General features: G+C 41.8%; 1 protein-coding gene across 1 annotated transcript in view; it reads left to right on the top strand.

Moving 5' to 3' along the window:
* Positions 1-22,363, top strand: part of PTPRJ (protein tyrosine phosphatase receptor type J) — a 28,065-nt gene extending 5,702 nt beyond the window's left edge. Inside the window, exons 6-24 of the mRNA XM_085063806.1 lie at positions 991-1,257; positions 1,841-2,107; positions 3,204-3,470; positions 4,676-4,942; positions 5,691-5,957; positions 7,732-8,022; positions 8,274-8,408; positions 10,963-11,173; positions 11,326-11,441; positions 11,993-12,080; positions 13,339-13,380; positions 14,323-14,410; positions 15,486-15,576; positions 16,395-16,468; positions 16,611-16,745; positions 17,154-17,273; positions 17,622-17,782; positions 18,244-18,379; positions 19,085-22,363. Of these exons, the coding sequence (XP_084919932.1) occupies positions 991-1,257; positions 1,841-2,107; positions 3,204-3,470; positions 4,676-4,942; positions 5,691-5,957; positions 7,732-8,022; positions 8,274-8,408; positions 10,963-11,173; positions 11,326-11,441; positions 11,993-12,080; positions 13,339-13,380; positions 14,323-14,410; positions 15,486-15,576; positions 16,395-16,468; positions 16,611-16,745; positions 17,154-17,273; positions 17,622-17,782; positions 18,244-18,379; positions 19,085-19,243 (3,182 nt within the window). The 3' untranslated portion in view covers positions 19,244-22,363. The remainder of the gene's footprint in view (positions 1-990; positions 1,258-1,840; positions 2,108-3,203; positions 3,471-4,675; positions 4,943-5,690; positions 5,958-7,731; positions 8,023-8,273; positions 8,409-10,962; positions 11,174-11,325; positions 11,442-11,992; positions 12,081-13,338; positions 13,381-14,322; positions 14,411-15,485; positions 15,577-16,394; positions 16,469-16,610; positions 16,746-17,153; positions 17,274-17,621; positions 17,783-18,243; positions 18,380-19,084) is intronic.
* Positions 22,364-26,070: the final 3,707 nt, after the last annotated feature.

Raw genomic sequence — 26,070 nt, 5'->3', positions numbered from 1 at the left:
GTGGATGTAGTTTTTCTGCATTTTAGAAAGGTTTTTGGTACTATCCCTCACAGCATCCTTCTGGACAAGCTCTCCAGCTGTGGGATGAGGGGGTTCATGGTGTGCTGGGTGAGGAGCTGGCTGAAGGGCTCACAGGGTTCCATTGAGTGGGGCTGTGTCTGGCTGGTGAGCGGTCACCAGCACTGTCCTCAGGGCTCAGTCCTAGGACTGCTCAATGTATTTATCAAAGGGATGGATGCAGGAGTTGAATGCCTACTGGGTGCAGTTCTTCGCCCCACAATTTAAGAAGGATGTGAAGGTCCTGGAATGCCTGCTAAGGAGGGCAAGAAGGCTGATAAAAGGGCTGGAAATCCTGTCCTCTGCGGAGCAGCTGAGGGCTTTGGGCTTACTAGTTTGGAGAAAAGGAGGCTGAGGGGTGACCTCATTGCTCTCCTCAGCTTCCTGAGGAAGGGAAATGCAGAGGGAGGGGCTACCTCTATTCTCTGCTGTCCAGGGATATGATGAGTGGGGATAGTTCAAAGCTGCCTCAGAGGAGATTCAGACTTGATGTTAGGAAGCATTTCTTTGCTGACAGGGGGTCAAATGCTGGAATAGGCTTCCTAGAGATGTTCTCAGTGCCCCAAGCCCTTCTGTGTTTTAGACATTGGGAAAATACTCTCTGTAATATGCTTTAAGTTTTGATGAGGCCTGAGGTGGTCAGGCAGTTGGACTAGGATAGTTATAGGTTCCTTCTAAGTAAATATTCCATTCTACTCTATCAATTTCCTGCCCACCTTGGGATTCCCAAGGGAAGTCCTAAGAGCTCAATCACTGTGATGGCCTGTGCTTATGTTTTGGGGTGTCAAAGGGAGATGAATGCCACTCAGAATGATTTCTCTTCAGTCCTCTTTTAGCTGCCCAGTGAAGCACTGGTGTGTCTGTGTTGCTTGTTTCCATGTCTGTGAGCAGCTGTTCTTGCAGCTTAACAGGTCGTTGTCTTGCCTTTCACAGAGCCCAGCCCAGTTCTTGATGTCAAGGCAGAATATGTTGGTGTGACTTCTGTCAACTTAACATGGGTGGTGAAGGACAATGCTTCTGACAGCTACACGTACAGGATAGAGGTTGTAAATGACACACCTGTGAGGAGTGTGACATCCACTGACACCAAAGCAGAAATTACTGACTTACTCCCTGGGACAATGTACATCTTCACAGTATTTGCTGTAGCAGCTGATCATAGGACAGAGGGAGAAGGAAATTCCACAGGCCTATATACAAGTAAGTCACAGTTTCTTGCATTTCTGTTGCTCTTGGTCTATGTTTGGCTGTGCAGCACAATGCTCTGTCCACCTGCCCAGGGGTCATAATTTAATAGAAGTCTTACCTGGGCCAGATGCTAGGAATGACTGTTTAATGTGTAGAAGAAACATAGCCTTTATTTATTATTAAACACCAAACTCCCTTGAACCCCCACACCATGGAACAAAAAATCCTCCACAACAACAACTAAAGCAAAAACCAACCAACAAACCAAACCGAAATTGCCTGCATTGCCAACCATAACCATTCTTTTCCTGTCCACCTTTCTGGATTCCCTGGGAACTCTGCTTCAGTTGTGCCCAAAGCATCCCCTTTAAAATTTGAAAGGGAGATGAATGCCACTCAGAAAACTTTGTCTTCAGTTCTCTCTTAGCTGCCCACTGGTACAACACCCTCCAGGACTGCCTGGTGATGATGTTGGGGTGCTCCTGCACTCTGGACCGTGAGTGGTGTGAAGCACTGGTGTGTCTGTGTTGCTTGTTTCCATGTCTGTGAGCAGCTGTTCTTAGAGCTTAACAGGCTGTTGTCTTGCCTTTCACAGAGCCCAGCCCAGTTCTTGATGTCAAGGCAGAATATGTTGGTGTGACTTCTGCCAACTTAACATGGGTGGTGAAGGACAATGCTTCTGACAGCTACACGTACAGGATAGAGGTTGTAAATGACACATCTGTGAAGAGTGTGACATCCAGTGGCACCAAAGCAGAAATTACTGACTTACTCCCTGGGACAATGTACAACTTCACAGTATTTGCTGTAGCAGCTGATCACAGGACAGAGGGAGAAGGAAATTCCACAGGCCTGTACACAAGTAAGGCAATGGTGTCTCTCAGTTGCAAGTAACCATGCTGTTTGTACCAAATTGCTCGGCTTTCTTACTTTGGGTTTCCAACTTTGTCCTATTTCTTGTTGTGACATTGCTTTCTTTGCTCCAGGTGTTGCGTGAATACAAGGAACTGTTTGGCAAAAGCACTGAATTTGTCTCTGTGCTTGCATGTGCCGCCTGTAGATCAGTTATTTTATCAGTATGTCTGCTGAAGACTATAGAGATCCAGCTGCTACCACAGCATGACTTTTCCTAGACGCTTGAGGGCTGAATAGACCCCTCACAACACTTTTGGGAGGAGGTTATCACAGCTCATACCAAAAGATGTGGTATGCAGGGATGTGGTACCAGGGTCATGGAGGCTTTTTGTTCTTCAAGATTGTTTTGAGCTCTTTGCACAGGCTGTGGCCTGATTTTCCTGGGGGCTCTGACTGTCCCACTTCTAGGGTTGCATTTTCAAGTGTGGTGCCAATCTTGTTGGTTTTGTGCCAGATCAGATAAATAGGCTAGGAGAAGACAGTACTTTCGTGTATAGTTCAGAAGTGCTAGGAGAACAGGCTATTTGAAGGGGTGTATCCTGGAGTTGCTACTGAGTCAATAAGCTTGTCTAAGCTGCCTGAGGTGAGCTTTATCTGTCTGGGGTTGATTCTGAGTCAGGCTTACAGACACAGCTCCCTAGGGTATGTCAGCTGCTGGATCTGCTCAAGCAGCCTGTTTCTTCTGATTTTGAGGAGAGTTTGGGCTGAAGGTCTCAAATTGAGACTCATAGGCACAAATTTGAGACCAAAATCAGCTTGCTCTATTTGCTTGATTTCCATCTGTTTCTCTGTCTGGAAAACCACTGTGGAAACAAGGAATTGTTGCAAATGAAATTAAATAGAATATCCCCCTCTGTGACCTTTCCAGAGATGCCTCAGCATGAATGCCTGAAACAGGGCATTGGTACAGTGGTACCAATGATGCTCATTCTTGTGGAGTGAGCTACAAATGATGCTCATTTTATGTGGAAAAGGGAAATGTGGCTGTGGCTCTTTTTTCTGTACTTCTCTATCTTGACAGGTTGTTGTCTTGCCTTTCACAGAGCCCAACCCAGTTCTTGATGTCAAGGCAGAATATGTTGGTGTGACTTCTGTCAACTTAACATGGGTGGTGAAGGACAATGCTTCTGACAGCTACACGTACAGGATAGAGGTTGTAAATGACACATCTGTGAGGAGTGTGACATCCAGTGACACCAAAGCAGAAATTACTGACTTAATCCCTGGGACAATGTACAACTTCACAGTATTTGCTGTAGCAGCTGATAATGAGACAGAAGCAGAAGGAAATTCCACTGATCTGTATACAAGTAAGCCACAGTTTCTTGCATTTCTGTTGCTGTTGGCCTGTGTTTGGCTGTGCAGCAGAAGGCTCTGCCCATGTGCCTCAAGGGTTGTAATTTAAACTTGCAGGCAGAGGTGATGATTCTGTCCTGGAGCTGGAGATGGCCAATATCCAAGCATGGGATGTTAGTGTAGAAGTGGAATTGCCCTGGTAGAAAGCTGTTGGTAAAGTTTGCCCAAAGGCTGTCAGCAAGAGAAGACACTATTCCCTGAGGACTAAACTCTTCCAAATTTGGGAAAGGGGTATTTGCATGTCTTTCCTAGAGTATGGGGACCTGAGATTCTCAGTTTAAGGGGCTCCCACAAAGAGCATGTTGCCCCAGGTGAACTTCTGTGATCTGGGGACCTACAGCTGCCATCAGGGTGCAGCCAGAAGAGAGATCCAGGTAGTGCTAGTTTAGGAAGACTCCTTTGGTCATCCAGCACCTTGCCATGTTGAGTATTAAAAGTCTAGACATGTGGTGTTGAAGGGGCCATTGTGGAGCTGGCCTGCAAGGCAATAGCCCAGCCTAATCATTCTACGGAGTGCATTTGAAGGAAAATTGGTGACTGTTCTTGTCATTTGTGTTTTCCTGAAATGTTCCTGCATGTATGATCCTAGCTAACCACTCAATGCCCAAAAGTCTCACCTGTGCTGGCTGTCTGTAATGGCTAGTTGCCCTCTTTTGAAGATGCGTAGAGAATAGAGTGCTGGAGAGAGGGTTTTTGGATATGATCTCACTGCTATGGGAGTGAAGTGCAGGGCAGAACTGGAGAAGGGTGTCTGGGTCATCACCTCTGTTCCTTTTCTGTTGATATTTCATCTTCCTTGTTTCTTGCTGTATGAAGTTGCACCACCACTGTCTTTCCCTTCTATTCTTCTCTCCTTCCTGCCTACATTTTTTGGATTGCCAGGAGAAATTCTGCAAGTGCTGGCACCAGGGTGGCCTGTGCCCCTCTTGCCATTGCCTGTGAAAGGAAGATGGGTTATGCTTGAGATTGCTTATTCTCAATTTCCTGTTACACAGCTGTAAATGCAAAAGCCTCCAGGAGTGCCTGGTGATGATGTTGGGGTGCTCCTGCACTCTGGACTGTGAGTGGTGTGAAGCACTGGTGTGTCTGTGTTGCTTGTTTCCATGTCTGTGAGCAGCTGTTCTTGCAGCTTAACAGGCTGTTGTCTTGCCTTTCACAGAGCCCAGCCCAGTTCTTGATGTCAAGGCAGAATATGTTGGTGTGACTTCTGTCAACTTAACATGGGTGGTGAAGGACAATGCTTCTGACAGCTACACGTACAGGATAGAGTTTGTAAATGACACACCTGTGAGGAGTGTGACATCCAGTGACACCAAAGCAGAAATTACTGACTTACTCCCTGGGACAATGTACATCTTCACAGTATTTGCTGTAGCAGCTGATAATAGGACAGAGGGAGAAGGAAATTCCACAGGCCTGTATACAAGTAAGTCACAGTTTCTTGCATTTCTGTTCCTGGTGGTCTGTGTTTGGCTGTGCAGCACAATGCTCTGCCCACCTGCCCAGGTGTTGAAATTTAATAGTGTTGCAGGCAGAGGTAATGTGCTTTGCCTACTTGCAGTCAGAGATCTTGTGTGTAAGACACATAGCCTTCTTTGAAAAACCAGAGTAAAACAAACACCTCAAAAACAATCATTGTTGAAGTCAATTACCAAAGCCTATGATGGAATGATCTCTTCCCAGGAACTTCCTCTCTTCTGGGATTTGTGTGGGCACATCTGTTGCATTCACTTCTTGGAGGATCAGGGCCTCAGAACATTCTTTTAAAGGGCTCACATATAAAGATACTGTGACTTGGGGCTTTGTGGGTAGAGCAGGAGAATGAGCTTTAGGTAACACTGGCTCAGGAGTGCATTCATGGCATGACCCAGACAACCTGCTCCTTTGCCACCTTTCATCCCCTCTATTCCTCTTTCAGTGATACTTGAAGTTCCTTACCTTTTTCTGTGCACTGATAGACCACTGTCTCCTTTCTCCAATCCCCCTGCAACCCTCTGTCTTTCCTGACCATATCTCTGAATATCCAGGCAAAATTCTGGTGATGCTGTTGGGGTGCTTCTGCACTCTGGACCATGAGTGGTGTGAGGGAAGTGAAGCACTGGTGTGTCATGGTTGTCCATGTCTGTGAGCAGCTGTTCTTACAGCTTAACAGGCTGTTGTCTTGCCTTTTACAGAGCCTAGCCCAGTTCTTGATCTCAAGGCAGAATATGTTGGTGTGACTTCTGTCAACTTAACATGGGTGGTGAAGGACAATGCTTCTGACAGCTACACGTACAGGATAGAGGTTGTAAATGACACATCTGTGAAGCATGTGACATCCAGTGACACCAAAGCAGAAATTACTGACTTACTCCCTGGGACAATGTACAACTTCACAGTATTTGCTGTAGCAGCTGATAATGAGACAGAGGGAGAAGGAAGTTCCATAGACCTGTACACAAGTAAGTCAGTTTCTTGCATTTCTGTTGCTCTTGGTCTGTGTTTGGCTGTGCAACACAATGCTCTGCCCATGTGCCCAGGTGTTGAAATACAATTTTATGTTAGGCAGAGGTGCTGCACACAACCTTTCTGGAGTCAGCAATGGTAATGTGTGAAAGGGGGTTCTGTGTAGGGGGGTTTGTTGCCCTGTCTTTCCTCTGGATGAGGCCCTCAGGTCCTTACTTGGAAGGACTTGCAGATGGTACATGTTGTGCCTGGGGAACTTTTCCCTCTGGAGGGGCTGTGGATGCAGCTGGGCTTGAGCAGCACCAGGCTGTGTGTGGAAGTCAGCCCTGCTGCTTTGCTGAGCTCATCAGCAGACAGGAGAAGGCTGAGTTCCTTAATTCCGTATGTTATGCATTGTGACTGTTTCCCTTCTTGTGATCATGTGCTGCTTTGTTTCTTCCTTAGTTTTGTCCCATTTGGACTGAGATGAAATGAATCTGTTCCAGGGCTCCTGATTGGGTTTTCTAAAGGGGCTCTGGAATGAACTTGTTACGATTTGCTGGTACTGTGAAAGTCCTACTTGGCTACTCAAAAATGCTCAGTCTGTCTAAAGCATGGAAGTGTGGTTGTGCCTCTGCTTTTTTGGTCTGTTTGTCGCAAAATATTCCTGAGAGTTTCCGGAGTCTCCTTGTGGCTTTCACAGAGCCCAGCTCTGTTTTCCATATCAGGGCAAGTATGCTGCTCTGACTGTTCCCATGGGGCATAGATGATAGTTCTAACTATGCCTATAGGATAGAGATCAAAAATCATGATTCGTCCTCTAGAAACCATACATCCAGTGTCAGAGGTATTGTTCGAGGGTTTGTCGGTAATCTCCTATAATTTCATCGTATTTGTAGAAGTAGCTGACAGTGTTACTGAAAAAAAAATAAACATAAAATTAAGTAGAAGTTCCAGTCACTCACATCTGTTTTTACTAAATCTATTTCTTCAGGTACATAAGAAGAATTCTCCTTAGTTTCTTAAATACCCCTTCTAATAACAAAATAATTTAATACATGAGTCTATAACCCTTGTATTTGAAGGTACCCAATACCTCCTTACCAAGAGAGGAAATAAATTTGGTGTGTGTTGTAATTGTAGAGTTATAAGTGTTTTGGTCTTGAAGGCCAAGTTGTACAACATGTTTTGTTTAGAGGCACCTTTCTTACCAGTGTTACTGCTACATTAACTTTTCAAGTATCTTTCAGTATCTGGTCATAAGGTTGAAGTTTTTATATTGTGTCCTAGAAGACTCTCAAGCAGACTGACTTGTTATAGTTGCTGCTTTTAAGGATGGCTGCTACTGTGCTCTTAATGGTCTGAGGTTATACTAATTTTCTTATTTGTTGGCCACTAAGAGTTTTACATAATTACCGAGGGATTTAGTGTCAGTTTATGTATTACTCTAAAAGTGTTCAAGTGGTGTGTTAAAGGGTTGAACAGTATTTTGAAAATGTTGCTAGTCTTGACAGATAGCCTAAATTTTCCCTGTAACCCTGTCTGTAGCGGAGTTAATGAGCACAGAGTAAGTCTGTGTACTTAGTGTGTTAAATACTTGTCTTCCTCATAGAGTAATAAATCCTTGTGTAGGCAGTACATGCCATGTAGGCCTCTTTTTAAAAGGGGAAAGGAATACTCAAGTTTCATAAGCATTTATACACCTACAAGTAGACAGCTTTTTCTGTTAAGGACAATACTTGATTTCTTACTCTTTTTTTTTTTTTTTGTTACTCTTTCTTCTTTTGGCAGTACCTCTCTCAGTGAATTCATTTAAGTGTGAACCAGTGGCCAAGAAGCCTTTCCTAAGGCTGAAGTGGAAATGTCCTTCTGGTAACAACTCTGGCTTCAAAATTAAAATATCTAATATAAATACTTCAAGGGAAGAATGGGCTCCACCCTGCAGCATGGTAGAAGACTTTGACCAAACCTTCCAAACAGCACCTTTAAATTTTTTTAGGACCTATAATGTTACTATCATAACTCTTTCAAATGGTCCTGAAAGCTCTCCAGTGGATGAATTGTGTCACACCAGCATTACTGGTAAGCATTAAGATCTGAGAATGAAAGATATTTGTAGGACAAAAATACTGACTTCATGATTGCAGAATACCACACTTGGTGTGCACTACATTATCAGCCTGCAGATTATGAATAAAGCACTACAGTAATGCATAGTCGAATGTGATGCACAATAAATATGCATTATGTGAACAGTGTCAGTATCACAGCCTTTTCTTGTCTGGAAAACTTTTGTCAGTCCTTAATGTACTAAAAAATGTTTTTATTGATAGACCCACCTCCTCCAAGCGAAATTCCTTCAGTCAAGGCCATCAGTCACAGCTCGTTGTCTGTTGAATTCTCTGATTTTGATGCACTGAATGGTCCATTAGAAGCCTATGCAGTAATGATTACAACAGAAGAACAAGGTGAGGTGTTTATGATAATTTCTTGTAGCTGAAACAATTTAATAGACAGCATTATGTTTTACACTCTAAACAGGTGTTAAATGGATAGAGAAAAAGCAGATTCAGCGTTTTCAATCACCTTTCAGAAATCATGAGGCAAATACCTTGCTTGGAGTCAGATCACTCCTTGTTTTCAGAAGCCCTCTGTTTGCACTCAGTCTTTTCCTGCCTGACTTATCTTTGTGCATAAATCTTGTATGTTTTGCCCCTGTGCTGTTGCTATCTTGATTTGCCAGTGATTCCCTTCCCCAAGATTGCATAGTATCCTTTCTTTCCCCTCACAGAATCATTTTCAGAGCAGCTAATAGAAGCAGCTTTGGAATGTGGAATGTTTTTCTCCCTCCCTTCTTCAGCTAGAGGATGCCTGCAGTAAAGTCTTAAAAGGAAAAGAGCTTTCTTCCTGTTTTTACTCAAAACACCTTAACTAAGAGAGATGGGATGCAGGTTGAAGGCTTAAATACCATTGACAGCATTAATAGGAGTTTAAATGCCACAGAGAACTAGAGGGTAGCCTATCAGACTAGTCTATTTGAAGTATCAAAGCTGAGAAATGTCTCTGTTAGGTGAAAGTCTAGTGATAAATCATTACATTAAGGAATTTAGTTTTGCAGCATAGGTTCCATTTGAAAAATGTGTTTCTCCCAGTGCACTGGAGGAATAAAGCACCTGATGGAGACAGATTCTGTTCAAGTGGGAGTTGACGTTCATGCTTATCCTTTGCTACAACACTGGAAATTCATTTTGCAGAATTTTGACTGTAGATCTTCCTTCTGTGGTTTTCCATGCAATACACATCCAAGAAATGTGTGTGTGTGCATATATATATAGATGTGTATATATACATCACATCAGTGCAGAAAATTCCTGTTTTTCACATGCCTACTCTGCAGCCCCAGAGTTGCTGGTTTGAATGTCAGTCTCTTGCATGCAGCTCTGCTTGCACTTGATTAGTCACAAGGAGATTTGGTGCATTCTTCTGTGTGGTTTTGATTGGAAGGTATTCAAGAAGGAGGACTTGCAGGATGTGACCAAGACAAATAAGGGAGGAAGTTTGCCCACATTTGTAATGTGGAGTGAGTGCTTTGATGAAAGCAGAAAACAGCCTCACAGCCAAGCATCCCTTCAGTTCTATCATGTTGAAATAGCACAAATGTTCTTGAGATGTGTTGCTCTGTTCTAAAATAGACATGGTTGCCTTTAGGATAGACAGAGGGGACTTAATTCTGTTGTGTAAGAAATGGTGTCTAAGGCTGTTTGAAATGTCCTAGGGTGATATCCAAGGCACCCAAAAGGAGCTGCTGGTATAAGCTGGGATGTACATCCTGTTGGAATGGAAACTAGGGGGAAGACAGGACATAGGTAGTATTGAACACCCAGGTCTAGGCAGCTGAGTTAATTGCAGCCTCAGCTGCTTTTATGAGACCAAGTTAGTGCTTTAGAAGAGTTGTCTTGCAGTCTGTTGCTGCAGAGTTACAGCTGAGGACAGCTTTGCCACTGGTGCTAGGTCACCCCTTGTCTGCACAGCACTAGAAAACTTTATGGAGCTTTCCCACCTTTTAGAGTCTCCCGCAAGGCTTCTCCTTTGCAAAGGTGAATTCAGTATTATACCTGCTATTAGAAGGAACTTTTAGCTTTATAAAGACAGTCAGTAGAGAGTCATGTATGCAAAATTCTGTCAAATGAGAGAGATTCTTCATTCTCCCTCAGCACTGGGAAGAGTTGTCAGTTTGCTTGCTCTTGAGTTGTTGGACAGCTGGTAGGTTGAGTTTGTTTATTACCTCTTAGGTCACGTGTGTTTTAACTGTATAATTGCCTAAGTTTCTAGGGTTGATCTGCTATAACAGGCACTGTAAAGTGGTGCAGTTCTGAAATTATGTCCTCTTGGTCACTGCTCTGTGGTAGCCTGTTCTTACTGTTCTGAAGAGAAAACTGTTCTGATCACTGTTTTGTCCAGTGCTTGTGTATGTCAAGGGAAGACAGAAATTACCTCTTTCCTCTCCTATGTTTTAGGTGTGAGACTTCTTGTAGGATAGGACAAGGAACAAGGTCAGGACAAGTTTAGTGTCACCCTGAATGAGGCCTGATGCTGTATGGGTAGCGCAATATTACCAAACTGATTGACTTTTTCTGCACCGTTTGCATTTTGCTCTGTATGTATAATAGTTGATAGAACACGTATGGATATAGCTGACTTGGCTAGTGAAGCCTGTCCATGAGGCATACAGGTACCACCACAACTGTACCTTTGGAGGTATAGAAGCTCCGCTATAAATGGTAGAAGGAAAACCAAAAGCAAATTAAACCAAATAACACTGGGGAATAGGGAGGTAATGCAATAGATTGCACTGCAGTAGAAGAGGTTTCTGAGATTATTTGTTGCACTCAGCCTTTCATTTCAGGCAGTGCTTATAGAATAATGACAACTGTGGTTCATGTGACCATCTCAGCCACTGTACCAATTGATACAAAATCAGGGGATGAATGATATCACCTATATCCTTGTTTTTTCCTGAAGGTTCTGAGTCTTTGAAGTCTAAATTGAACAACACATACAAAGATTTCAAGAAGAAGAAGACAACTGCATATGTTACGTATGTCATAAAAACAGAGCAGTCAGAATCACCTTCTACCCATTCTCAGGATGGTAGAAACATCATTAATGTAGGCAAGGGAAACACAATGTATGGCTATGAAAATGGACCACTGATCCCTCTTCGTTCATACAGGTATGTATTTCAAACCACTGTTCTGTTAAGGAATCTTTTCTGCTGTAGAAGTCTTAAAAGATCATCTAATGGAAAGATTACAGATCTTGCTAAACACTGTTAAAACCCTCTAATGTACCTGGTTTTGTTTTTTTCTTATTCCTTTTCAACAGGGCATGTGTTGCAGGTTTCACTAATATAACCTTTATGGCCAACATGATTGAGGGGGAAGATAGCTATGTATCATTTTCACCCTGTTCTGAACCGGTTTTACTACCCCAGGATCCAGGTATAGTTAATGTCAAATATAGGACTGACGGCTTGGCACATACACAGCGTGTGGGGATTCCTTAATTATGGCAAGTTTCATAATATCAAAACACCCACTGGTTTCTCTGTATGAACTGTTTCTTTCTAGCTTTGCAGTGGCACTGCTCTGTAAATTCATCTCTTGCTAGTTCTGCGGGTGATCCCTTTTTCCCATGTAAGATTCTACTGCAGGAAAAGCTGTGCTACTCATGGTATGCTGAAAGGGATTGGATGACACAGTGAGACTTTGGTATGGCAACAAGTGGCAAATAGTAACTGGTGTTCTCACAGTTCTGTTAAACTAGGAGCAGGTCCATTGGTCCTTTGATCCCAATTTGATATTAATTTAACATTTTCTGGTTATTACTCTTAATGAGGTGTCAGTATTGGTACTGCCAAAGGACACAGTAAAGACGACATTTAGTAGAGTGGAGCATGCTCTGTCACTTGCAAGGTTCTGCTATAGCATGTTGATTGACTTAGATAATTTCTGAAGAGGTAAGTGAGTAATACTTAACTCTCTTTTATCAGGTGTTATTGCTGGAGTGGTTATTGGATGCCTTTTGGCTATCTTTGCTGTGGTCGCTGTAGGAGGGTTCATATTCTGGAGAAGGAGAAGGTAATGCGTGTTTGTATTGGTTGTGTTGAGGTGCACCAGTATTTCACTTTGAATCTTTCTCCTAAAAAGGGCTCTCTCTCATGACACACAGGTATCAAGGTGTTTTAAAATATGTTGTATTAAAAATGTTGTCTGTATGTTACAGATTACAATTCAAGTATCAAACCAGTTGTTAAATAACTGTTTAACCACATGGTTGCACACTAATGAGTTCAGAAGAGCTAAACAAAATGAATCTTGATTCATAGAACAAAGTTATAGAGTCATAGAATGGCTTGGTTTGAAAGGTATCTTAAAGATCATCCAATTCCAATCCCACTGCTGTGGACAGGGACACCTTTCACTAGACCAGGTTGCTCAGAGCTCCATCCAACCTGGCCTTGAACACTTCCAGGGATGGGGCATCCACAGCTTCTCTGGGCAACCTGTGGACATGTCTCACCATTCATGGATTGTGATGAAGTCATTCAGTCAGAAGTGAGCAAACATCTCAAATTATGGTGCTAAAAGTAATTGTGTGTGATTGGACCTTAGATGGTTTGATTTTAAATTATCCATTAGTCATTCTATTTAATTGCTTGATGGCCTGTCATATCAAACTTCTATTCTGGAATTTCCAGAAGCTGATGAGTTTGAGCTGGTCTCTCAGTTTCCAGTATTGTCCAAATAATCTGGGACTTAAGTGCACAAAGGCTTTTTCCTGTTTCTGATCATGTAGCAGGATCCTTTCTCTAGAGTTAACTGTAGGGCCCTCAGTCCAGTTTTCATAGTTTCTTTGATTAACTGCTGTTATTTTCACAATTGTATCTAATACCTGTGTAGAGCAATGGGAAGAGCTTCCTTTAAAGTAGCAACATTTCTTTTCATTCACCTACCACTGACACATCACTGTTGAACACTTCCTGTAGGGATTCTGGCATTAGTAGCAGTTCTCCTGAGATACTAGCTAGTGGTGCAGATCCCTCAGGTGTACATCTTCCACCAAAATATGTGCTTTGTGTTCAGGCTTTATACTCTGGTTCCAGCAGAAAGAAGCAGTCCCACTGCACAACATCTCCAAAAGAAGGATGAAGTTGGGGTTCTTTTATTCCAGGTGTAAAAGTTTGCCTCAGGAGTTTGGGGGTTTTTTTCCCAGAATGAGATGTTTTAATAGAAATTGTTCTCAACAGGCAGAGGAAATAGCTGTCATAAGAAACCTCATATATATTCCATTGAATTCTACTGTGAACCTATTGTGTTGTTTTCTTTCACATTATAGGAAAGATAAAAGAAATACTGAAGTGTCCTTTTCTCCAATTAAGTAAGTTCATATAGTTTCTCATGTTTTCCGAGCTCAAGTGATACTTGCAAAAATTACTAGGAACTCAGATACTTATTTTCTGTGCTGTTTTATAGAGAATTTTGAAGTATTAACTCCTCATGAACCTTAAAGACTCCAGCATGCAGACTAAAAATAATGTTGATTGTGACTTCTAAAGCCACCTCAGGGGTTTGAGTGTTCACTTAATGAATCACTTGTGGACACACAAATGCTCCATGCGGTTTTGAAAAACAGGATGTTTAAATGAAACACAGGCTTTGTCCACATTGAGGAAACAATCCAAATTGTTGATAAAAGTGCACATAGGCAAAGTAGGCTCTGTGACCTGAATTTTTTTTCTTTTAATGACTACTTTGTGCTGAACCATTAATTCAGATAATGTTGTGATTGTAAAAGCTGGCTTTGGAGGGGGTAATCACAATGCATTGCAAGTCACGGGCACTGCAAGTGAATCATGTTATTGGTTCTGGTGCCAGTTTTTGTGCTGATGGAAAGACAGAGCATCCCATGAAATCCCACCTCTGTAGACTCTGATAATTAGCGTAAAAGACACTAGGGAATGGGGTCTGCCCCGTGGGAGTAACGAGCTGACTGATACTTTGATGTTCCTCTCCTGAAGGAAGCACTGTTCTCTCCTTGATTTAACAGAGCAGTTAAATGCTATGCTTGATATCCTATCCCCTATAAATGCATTGTTTTGTGGCTGCAACTAACAGTCATGCTTTCAGTCTTAGATTCACATAATGAAAAATACAACTGCATGTGTCTAATCAGCCTTTTTTTCTTCCCCTCACCCCCTACCGAAGAATCAAGAAGTAAGTAAAGCATACTTTCTAACACATTAACTGAATTTATTCGTGGCTTATTTACCTAATACCAGTTGCTGACACATGGCTTTTCTCATGCCTTTTTTTTTTTTAGATCAAAAATGATTAAAGTGGAGAACTTTGAGTCGTACTTTAAGAAGCAGCAAGCTGACTCCAACTGTGGTTTTGCTGAAGAGTATGAGGTATGTTCCCTCAGTTGAGAGAGCTTTATGACAAATATTTTTGGAAAGACAAATCATCTTTCCTATGGAGCATGCACAAGGCTTTCTGAGGGAAAGAGAAGGATCCTTTTTTATAGAGATGATTAAGCTGTATGTGTATCCCTCCCTTCCCTTATGCAGCTCCAAATGTAGTTGAAGTGCATGATAAATATTTCCTGTCCTGAATTATTATCTCTGCGTTTAGGCTTGTAGCATGGCCTGCTTGTCAGAGCTCTCACCAGAGACAGATGTCCCAAATCTTTGCCCTAGTCATATGCAGAGTTAGCCTGGGGGATGCTATATAATTTCTCTTTACTTCAATTTTCTCATCTTGGGTTGTTTTGGGGTTTTTTTATACATATCAAGACAGATCTGTTGCTAATCTCAGTGCGTGGGTGTGATTTGCAAACCACACCTGTGAATAGCTCAGTTGGAGAAACAGCAATTATGATTTGCTTACTGATCATAAGACTTTTTCTATGAAATTGCTAAAGCTCAATTGTTGTGAGGTACAAAGGACAGGAAGGAAGTGTCAGGGAGGATTCTTTGTTGTCATGTCTGCTGTTAGAGTCTCATTCTTTTGCTTTTCTCTTTGAAGCTATTAATTGACTTTCTTCTTCAAATTCTGGCTCTTCATACTTCACAAGCTGATGCTCCACCTTCATTTCCTCTCAGATTTTGCTTCCTTCAGTCACTTCATTATGTGCTTGCTCTCTCCCTGTAATATATGCAGAGTTTATGCAGTAGTTCCCTGCCTTGGGGACAGAAGGAGCTGCCACTGATACCAGTGTCTGTTTCCACAAAACTCTTTCCAGGCTTTGAAAGCCCATTTGTGTGTTTTAAACATGCTGCTATTGCTACATTCTGTATTAATCCCTTCTGTCTTAGATTTGACACTGACACTCTCCCACTCTGATTTTAATTGTCATTTATCCCAGCTAAACATGCCTATTTTACAGCACAGGACACGAATGTTTGGCCTGTTTTTCTGTTTGTGATATTTCTGTTTGATTGCTAAACCAGGACCAAGTGGTCATGAATCCTCCTTTTATTGCAGGAACTCAAGTCTGCTGGTGTTCATCAGCCCAAATTTGCTGCTGAACTTCCTGAGAACAGGGGAAAAAATAGATACAACAATGTCTTACCATGTGAGTTACACTCTTTGGGTTTTCATCTTCTACTGGTTGAGTTTTTCCATGAAAAACCTTGGGTTTGACTAATCTGGCTTTAATAGTACCCAGAGGTTTCAAATGTCATTTTCTAAATGAGTGAATTTGGGCTGCTGCTTTTCCAAAGTCACTGCATAAGAAAACCTGAAAGAGCCTTCCCTCAAGGATGTTTCTTCAGAAAGCTTCTTTAGAGAACTTTTCCTTAACTAAATAACTTCCTATTTGTGAGAAATGTGCAGTCCAGTTTGAAAACACAAGAGGATAACAGTTGACCACAGCCAAATAGATGTGCAGAGCTATGAGAAACACTAAGGCCCTGCTGGCCAGCTTTACAGATGAAGTAAGAGTTTAAGCCCTTTCAAGCTGCCTCTGGGCATCCCACAGGCAATGTAGCAGAGTGTCAGAAGGAATTGAAAGGTGAACAGTGACAGGTACTTAAGGATGCTTTGGAGGAAAAAGATCATCTGCCATGGCAGCAAGTGACAAATCACTTTTTTTTAATGCAGTAATTAAAACTGTATGAAGTTTTTCTGTTGGATTAAAATGTAAACAGGCAAAATTAAACCATGTTTAAAACCAAAATAATCTGTGTTGAGTATTTTGAGTGTTTATCCTGGCCACTCATTTTTCTGAAGGCTACTGCTATTTATAATTCCTGAAGTTATATTCTTAGTCTTAAAATGCACATTGTTCTGGAACACCTTTTGTTTAGAAACCATGCATTAGACAAACAATATTTTGCTGAAGGGTTCCAGTTCTAAAATTCATGATTGTCTTTTCCTTTTTTTCTTTTTCAGATGATATTTCTCGTGTTAAACTTTCAAATCAAAGCTCTGGAACTGGCGATTATATTAATGCAAACTATATGCCTGTAAGTTGCTTTATTAGCTGAAATGAAATATGATGTGTATTTTTCTGATGTAGGCATAAGAGTTCTTAATGGTGTTTAAAATCGGCTTTTATTTCTCACTAACGTGTGTGTGTATATGTATATTTTGGTTTTTTCTTCTTAGGGTTATAATTCAAAGAAGGCATTTATTGCTGCACAGGGTCCATTACCCAATACTATAGAAGACTTCTGGCAAATGGTTTGGGAAAAGAATATTTACTCTATTGTTATGTTGACAAAATGTGTGGAACAAGCCCGGGTACGTTGTTATCAAAACTAAAGTGTCTCTTGAAGGCAGCTGCATCTCTTCTTATTTTGTTCTTACCTTGGTGGTTTGGAGACTGACCACTTTCTTTTAACAATCATCCCATTGGTGGAAGACTGTTTTCCAAATTAAAAAAGTACAATTTTTTTTTTCTTTTGCTTTTGCCTATTTTTTATCTGCTGACTATCAAAACAGGTTGTCTCAGGAGGGTTGTGGAATCAGTGTCATTGAGGGTAGGTTCTTCTCTCTAAAGAATGATTTTGGTAGAGCTTCACTTGCCCTAGAAGAGCTCTTTAAAAGGGTGATGTGATTTCCATCCCTGCTTCAGGAGGTGTGTTATTTAAAAGAGTGCATTGCTTCATTGCTGTGTGTGATGCGTCTCTTTTGTAACTCTTATCTTAGACAAAATGTGAGCAATACTGGCCAGACAAACAACCCAAGAGCTATGGTGACATTATTGTGACAAAGGTCTCAGAACTTACCCTTCCAGAATGGACAATAAGGGACTTCACTGTAGAAAAGGTAAGGGACTGCCTTGACTGTTAGTTGTTAGTCTGTTAATAACCTTGTGCTTATGCAGATACCTGTAATATGTGCTGCACTGAACAATTAGCCCTATCAGCAAATACAGTGCAGCAGATATGAGCTTGGAGTAAAGTAAAAGGACAAGGAAATAATTTCCAAGTATTCTCTACCACAGCAGAAGGAAGACGGAAACTGGAATATTATTGGTCAAATCACTGCACAGTTTGTATCAGGCATCTTTGATGAGGCTGAGCTTGGCCCAGTACATGTGTCAGGAAACCCAACTGTTACTCCTCTGAAGCCAGTTTTTATAGGGTGGGGTTTTTTTAATGTCTTTTCCTGCAGTCCAACACCCCTGAGAGCCACACAGTACGCCAGTTCCATTTCACCTCCTGGCCAGATCACGGAGTGCCAGAGACAACAGACCTTCTCATCAACTTCAGACACCTTGTTCATGAGTACAACAGCCAAAATCCAATGGACTCTCCCACTCTGGTGCACTGCAGGTAGGAAGAAGGTGTTTCTGTTAGACACACTTCCATCTTGTGGTTTTTAGTCAATTTAGAATAGTCAATTCTATTTCAATGGGATTAAAACCAAATTAAGTCTCTTTGCCAAAGGACATGGGCTATTTACCCTGCCAAATTAAAGCCTTTGCCCTGTGTTTCAGAAACTAGCAGTGCCGTGTAGGTAGCAAAGGAAGTGATACAAAATGTCATTAGAACAGAGCTTCCCCCCCTACCCTGGAAAAATTGTCCTTTCAAGCACTTGTAGATAGAGTCTTGTGCAGTGTAAGGCTGAGAAGCCCCTCTTGCTGGTGCTAAGAGACACCCCTCTGTGCTGCCAAGCCTTTTCTTACCCGTGCCACTGAAATAGTGGGAAGCATCATCCTGGCTTTTCATCAGGCCAGCAGTGAGCAGGTGGCTGGCTGAGAGGAAGCACCAACAGCCTGTCCATGTCATTGCAGCGCTGGCGTGGGGAGGACAGGGACGTTCATCGCCATCGACCGCCTGATCCAGCAGATGGAGATGGAGAACACTGTGGATGTGTATGGAGTGGTGTACGATCTCCGCATGCACCGACCACTCATGGTGCAGACTGAGGTGAGGCTCCCTCCCTCCCATCCAGCAGCACTTGTCTTAAATGTGCATAATCATCCAGGTGTGCCCCTGAATTACAGGAAGATGAGGTAGTAAGGAGTCAAAATTGCTCTTAATTTAACTTCCCTCCTTCCTGCCTCATCTCTTCCCACAAAAGTGGTTGCAGCCAGGGACCACAGTACATCCAAACAATCTCTTTACAGAATACTTTGTAGGACTGGCATTTGCCACTGGAGAGAATCAAATCCTGAAGCAGCTTTTTTTTGCTGCTTGTTTTACCCATGTAGGTTTTATCCTTTAGCTGTGAGCCAGAATTATCTGGAGCCAAGTGGTCTTGGTGTGCATCTTTTCTTTAATGTTCTGCAGGGATACAAACATTCATGCTGAAGTGAATCACTTTGATCCAAAAAGGTGTGGGGGCTAACTCCAGGTGATATGAAAAAGGGTGTAAAATCTCCATAATGAAAGTCTGTTAGGATAGCACTAGGCATGACAGGTCCTAGTCCTAGACAGCAAAACTTTATGGGGGGGTTGATCAGATGACATCATGAGGTCCTTTGCAGCTCTATTTTCTATAACTATGCATACAAATTCTAAAACGTGGTCTGTGATAACAGTGCAGTGCCCAAACCTCTGTTCAGGAGCAGAAATACTTCGCAATTCAGGTTTTTTTTAGAAATGCATTACCTTATCTTTTTCTCCTAACAGGACCAGTATGTCTTCCTAAACCAGTGTGTCATGGATATCATTAGATCCCAGAGAGAGAGGAAAACTGACCTTATCTACCAAAACATGACAGCAATGGCAATCTATGAAAACTTCACACCTGGGCCAGCCTTTGGGAAGGCTAATGGCTACCATGCATAGTACAGAAGGAGCCCAGTGCCTCCAGGAGGTGTTAGCTGCCTATAGGAAAGAGGTGTTGGACTCATGTTTTCTGGGATTGTGTGCAGTGTCTCATGTCTGCCTTCTCCAGTTCTGTCAGCATTCAAAGACATCATCTACAGGAGGAAAAACACAATGCTGGCAGGAGCTGCAGATTGATGTTAAGAAAAACCCCAAACAACAAAACCCAAGCAAAACTATTTAAGTTAACAGAGGAATCTTGCTTTTTCTTGGGAATTTAACAGTACTGATAGGTGAAATAGCATTTGCAGTATGAACAGTGAACTAGAATTTAAATATTAAAATAATAACAAGCTTTTTTTTTACAATTTTATATGATTTCATTTACAGACACCAGGCTTGTGGGCTGTTTTAATATATTTAATTATAAGTTTCAGGAACATATTTTATCTACTGTATCTGGTTACTTAGTTAATAGATATGTGCCTCTGTGATCTATTTTTTTCTGTGTTCCTTTTTATTTAAAAAAGGAGTGCGAATGGCTCCTTCAAATGGACATTTATACTTGGAAATTGTGCCTTTTCTAGTTGCTATTCTAGGAAAAAAGAAACAGCAGAGATTCTATTTTTGTACTGAAACTCTTAATGAGAACACAGATTTTTAAATAAGGCTTATGTTGAACTTAACTGTAGTTGCACTGTTGGCAGGACTCTCCAGAAGTTTGGAGGTGAGCTTTGTTTTTGCATTTCACCACAAATATCCCCTGCCTTAATGTTTCGGTGCCTCTGCCAGAGGAAAAGGAGTGTGGTTTGTCACTCCGAGCTTTAACTGTAGTTAAAAACAGAGCAAGTGAATCTGTGAATGTGTGTGCAGGGGGGGTGTGTGGGGGTGTGGATGAAGGACAGAATAGCTCCTCCCTGTTCCTGGCTGGTATTTCTGTTTTTATACAATTTATAATGATTTATTTAAAGGTGCAATATATGATTTACTGAATAATGCTCACTCTAATAGAGTTTTTCTCAGGTTGGTGTCTTTTTATCATTGTTGTTGTTTTTCCTCAAACGTATAAATCTGTGAAAATGTTGAAACTAAGGTTCCAAGTATTCAAGCACTCCCAAATGGATCGACTGGCTTTACTGTTTCTACCAAAACACATTGCACAAAATTCTGCTGTAAAGACAAATTTCTTGGTTGTTTTAGCCATTCAAAACTGAGACACATCTTACCTGCTTGCATCTCACTGATCCAGTGTAATTGTTTTGTAATTATTTGCAATATACTGCTGCTTTTGTTTTGACTGGTCCTTTCAGAAACAGAAAGAACAAGCAGAAATCCCCCATTTGCTGATTTCACAAGTCAAGGATCAGATTGGATTTATTTTGCTGGTACATAACTGTTAGACTTAGGAAGGCATTACCAATGAAGGACTTAGGTAGTTTGGGGTGGGGGGAGGGTGTGTTTTTTGGTCTTTGGATCATTGCACTGGTTGCATTGCAGATGAATATGATGTTTGTGAATAATGCTATAGAATAGCTATAAAGCAGGGAAAAAATCTTATGAAGGTTTAATAACCAGAGTCCCTGGAATTCTGCTGCTTTTTTGTTGTCATTGTTTTAGGGGGTTTTCTTTGTTTTAGTAGAGTTTTCAGAAAAAGCTACAGATGCTAGGAGTATATGTGGCTTTGTGGTGGAACCTGGCAACCTCACAAGGTCCAATGTCAGCTGAAGGAGAACATAGGAATTCCTGGTGCACAACTGTAACTTTTCAAATACCCTGAGGAATTTTTTACAACCTGGTGGGAAACTGTGGTGTGCTATGTGAGCAAAACTGGAGGACAAACCACAGTTCACTTTTGGTTGTTAGTTTTGGGATTTGGTTTGGTTGGTTGTTGTTTGGTTTTTGTTTTTGTGATTTTTTTTTTTTTTTTTTTTGTCGCAGCCACTTATGTGTTCTTGAATATAATTTTGTTTCTCTTTCTCTGAAATACTTTAAAAAACCCTCATCATGAGGTTCATGATCCTGCCCAGCTCCATCCAAACTGGCAGCCCACTAAGTGGATCTCTCACCTGCATTCTTCCTAAGCTGCTGTCAGATGACAAAGATAAACCACTTGGACCAAACAGAACCATTCCAAAGGAACTGGGAGGGAGGAAAGTCTGCCCTTTACAGTCATATTATTTTCTTTGACTCTTTTAATTACTGCACGTCTGTGTAGAGCACAGAGCCAGTATTCATTTTTCCAGGTTTCCCAATAACTTGCTCCTTATGGTGGCAAGTGTTCTTTTGCTTCAGAAGGCCCTTTTTTTTATAGCCTAGAGGAGAGGGAGATGAGTCTTCCATGCTAGATCATGTTGTTTCTGTTCTATTGCAGTAGAACATCAGAAGATGAGCTAGGATGGTATGTGTTTCTGCCTAAGCACTGCCCAGATCCTCTTACAGAAAACAAATGGATCTGTCCCATTATTTTGGTGTTGGAAGCAGGCATCAAATTCTCACTTGTGCCATCATCTAATGAGTATCCATTTTTAAAGAGTTGTATACAGGTGTTTTCCCAAAACATTGTGAGAAGAGCCTGAAGGTTGAAGTAAATGACCTGTTGATTCCATGTATAGGTGGAAAAAGTTGGTAAGGCTTAAAATGTTGTAAACATGAAGTTGGGTGTAGTGTTGATGTGGACAAGTAGAACATTTTTTATAGGATGTCTCTGCAGGAAGAGGAGGACTACAGGTAATGCTCCACTACTTTGTGGATCTGTCTTGGTCAAGATGGCTTGAGTTCTTGCAAATGTTTTCTCCCTGCCCTCTGATGTTCTCTGTGTTATAATTGCTAAGATCTGTCTCTGGTCAGTGTTTTCTCTCCCTTGTTGCTTATTGAAAGCTGTCCACTGAAAGCTCCACTGTATAACAGTTGCATCTCTTGCATTTCTGTTCTACTTTTTTTTCCTATTTGGGGCCTGCTTAAGAAGGGAAAAGTTGATGTGTTTCAAATAAGTGACTGTTGAATATCTTGAAATGATGTACAAATTTTATTGTTTTCATATTTGTTGTACAGGAAATTTCAGTACATGTCTGTAATATTTTTAATGGTTTGATTTGTTTTTAAAAATATAAAAATAACAATTAAAAAGCATCATCCTAGAGTCCTTTCTGTCTTATTCTTTCTTTCTTGGTATTTTCTTTTGAGATTTTGTTTTGGATAAGACTAATTTGTTAAAATACCCATGCAATTTAGAAGGGCTTTATAATGGATAAGGAAAGTAGGCTCCCATACTCTGGGATGGCATGTGAGTCAGTTGTGTATTGCAGGTACTGGAGCTCTCTGGGAGGGTGTTCATCTGTTATTCAGACTTGCCTGGCAGAACCTGGATCTGATTTTCATGTGTTGTAGCAGTCGGTAGTTTCTCTAAATGAAGAGCTTGTTACCAGGTAAAGAAACAGGACCATCACCCAAGGTCCATCAAAAGATTTCCATTCGCTGAAATAGCCCTGGGGGAGGACCAGTGTTTCTAGCACTTGTTTGTCTCCAGAGAAACAAGAGTGAGGACTTTTTCTTCACTTGAAGACATTGTGTTGTTGGGATGTGATGCTAGAAGGGGATGCAAAAATATCTTTGTAATGTTGTAGCTGGCTGCTGGATTACAGATCACCTGTCTATAGATGCAGAGAAAAGTATCTCAGTTAAGTCCCTTTCTCCTAAAATTCTTAGTTGCCATTCCTGGCTGCTGTGTGAATCACTTCCAAGGAGGATCACATGCCTGGAGGGTGATACTGGCACTCAGCAGCTCTCCAGTTCATCACGGGATGCTGACACTAAACTAAAATCTTGTGATCCTCCATGACAACTGGTATATTTTCTGAAATGACTGGATGGTGAGGTGAGAAGAGCCAAGTGTGATTGTCTGTCCTTGTTCAGTGGGACCATGTGCCAGCCACATGATGGTTGGTCTTATCCTTGCAATATTAGAACTTCAGGAAAGCCAGCTGTTTTGACTGTCATTGGGAGCCTTAGTCTGTTCGGGTGGGTAGAGTTGAACCTGAATATCTGGGAATCACGTTCTGTACCTGGTCCTGGCATGTATTAGTTTTACTGCCTTAGAGATTAAAGAGCTGGAGGTAAGAGAGGAGAGGATGTAATGTTTCTGTCCTGGTTTTGGCTTGATAAATGGGTGGTATTGATACTGCCCTTGCATGCCCTGCCTGGCTGGGTGTTACCAGGCAGCAAATGGCGTTTGGAGATGAACATGTGGGTGGTTTTGTGGAAGAGGGTGAGAAATGGGGGTTTGGGAGGGAAAAGCGCCTGAAAACTTTAAACAGTGTGGTTTTCTGAGGCAAAAAAAGAGAGAGCCTGAGTTTTAACAACTCCTGGGTGTTCTGAGTAAAAACTAATTTAAAAATGCCTATGTGATCACTTTGGTCAAGAGGTAGCATGAGGGGCAAGCAAAGATCAACAGTTGCTTCTGAAGTGGGCAGGTACAGTGTTCTCCGCTTCCTGTACTCACCAGAGAAGTTACTGTACTTCCTTCTTTTACTGTAGCACTGCTTCAGGGAGTCCTTTTCAACTCTTCATGTAAGAGCTTGTGATGTTGAAAACCTGTGCCTGCAAAGTGTTCCATTTTCAGCACTTTGCAGAAGTGTTTTTGGTGTTGATACTAAACAGTGCCTCTCTCCAATCTTGTGCTTTGTTACATTTTCCTCACCCTTGGACTCAGCAAACCCTTTGGCCATGACAGCCTCCTGCCTGTGAGGGAGGAGGAGGCAAATGAAGCAGGAAACCTGAGTTGGAAGCACCAGGAGGAGCTGCTTCCTGCTGCCTACGTTGTTGGCTGAAGGGAAGGAGCTGTTAGTACATATCGTGTAGGGGAGAAGCTGGGAGCTCTTCTCAAGCTATTTATTAGATCTGAAGAAAAAAATTACTGATCCAGGCCTGTTCTTCTTTATCCCTGTTACTTAGCAGAACCCCATTTATTCATTCAAGTTGTTTTCCCTGTGTTTATTTCATTTTAAATTAATATGCATAATTTCCCAACAACCAAAGGCAAAGCTAGCAAATAATCCCCTCTCCCTGAGAACAGATAGTCTAGTTTGGTCCCAAGTGAGTTACTTGAATTCACATTTTATCTCCAACTTCCAAAGTAATCAGAGAAAAGCCAGATTGTTTGGAGCAATGTTCCAAGTGCAGTGCTGATGTCTCATGGACATCCCTGGTATATTAATAGTGCTGACAAGAAGCTTTCAAGGGACACACAAGAGCCATGTGCTCAGTGTGTGAGGGACAGAGTGCTCTTCACACACCGTGCTAGTCTGTGCCCTTGTTTCCCTGCAGGGCAGGATGGACAGGAAATCATGTATCCTCTCTAAGGGGTTTCTAGACTTATTTTTTTTTTTCTGTCTGGCAGATTTTGATGTAGTGCTTCCAGAGTCAGGAATATGCAATCAGAAGGAAAACTGGCTTTGTGATGATGGTCTAATGTCAGCTCTGATTACTACTTAAAAGGTAGATCGTTGTCACTCCAGAAAGGAAATGCATCCTTTCCAGGATACATTTCTGGTTTAAGCCTCCAGATGGCACATGGCACCACTGGTCTTTCCAGGGAAGGCTTTCCCTATCAGGCTGCTCCTTTTTCACTTCCTTCCCAGATTATGATAACCCCCTTCTACTCCTTGTGCTGTTTCCCCTTCCTTTTCCTTTAAGCCCAGGCCACTGTGCCTGTGTATAGCTGTCTGCCTGCTCCACAGGGATATGTAGAGTGTTGTATACCTGATCAGATTACTTTTTTTCAGAAACTCCTAAGCTCAGCAATGGCCTGATAATGCCAAATAATCCTTTGCTACCTTGGGAAGTGCTTTGCCCTTCAGTGTTGCTGATACCTAGACATTTTCTGATGGTGAGTGTATTCCAACGTGTAAGGGCTCTGGCTGGGACCAGCTTGGAGCTGGTTATTCAGCATTACCAGCTGTGTGCTTATTTCCCAGCTTATCAGTCTGCTCCACAGCTGTTCCCAGCAATAACAAATTTATGGGATTGCTGAACACAGTGCAGATACATCAATAAAGACAGCAAACAATGACGTGCTTGCTCGTACTACTCGATACAAAAAACAGTTAAAAGGCTGTTTCATTTAATAGATCTGTTTGTGTATGTGTGTGTGTAACACTAAACATGACTTTCCCCTGATTTTTCTTTTATGCAGGTCCTTGGGGGGATTTTAAATACAGTTTTTAAGGCATCTGGCAACATCTGCTGAGTTACTTTGGCTTCCTCTGTCTCCCACTTGAAATGCAGTGAGATTTCAATAAGAAGCTCTAGTGATAGATACATTTTTCACAAACAAGGCAATAATGGAGATGGGTGTGTGAGAGAGCTCTAAATCTTCTGGAAGATCTATCTGCAACTTCCCAGCAGTTTACAAACTCTTCAGCCTTTGAGCAGGAAATAAATCAAACCTAGAAATAATGTTTCACATCTGAACTTCGCATGCTCTTGTATCAGCACGGATCCTGTGGAGGATCTGCTCTGAGCAGGATTTAGCTGGGCTGAACAGCTCTCAGATGCTACCTCCTGGCCTGAGTGATGCTCCTGTGCTGATGGTGACAGGCCAGGCTGGCATGTGCTGAAGGAAAGCTGAGCTCTAGAGGCCACTTACCAAAAATTTGTGACCAAGAAGGATCAGTCAAACCTTTAAACTCATTGTAATTTAATTATAAACCAGGTCTGAAGCTACTGAATTGCTTTTCCTCTGCAAGAGGCTCTCTTAAACTGTGACTGAGATGTCAGAAAATACATTTCATAGTGTTTGCTGCAATCTGTTTTTTCATGTGTCAAGCTCATTGTCAGTACATTAGTACTGG

The sequence above is a fragment of the Lichenostomus cassidix genome, chromosome 5 (assembly GCF_008360975.1).
Source record: "Lichenostomus cassidix isolate B80296 chromosome 5, HeHo_3.0, whole genome shotgun sequence".
In the NCBI taxonomy this organism is placed as follows: domain Eukaryota; kingdom Metazoa; phylum Chordata; class Aves; order Passeriformes; family Meliphagidae; genus Lichenostomus; species Lichenostomus cassidix.
Note: the sequence above shows the minus strand (reverse complement) of the source record. Positions and strands in the feature narration are given on the sequence as shown.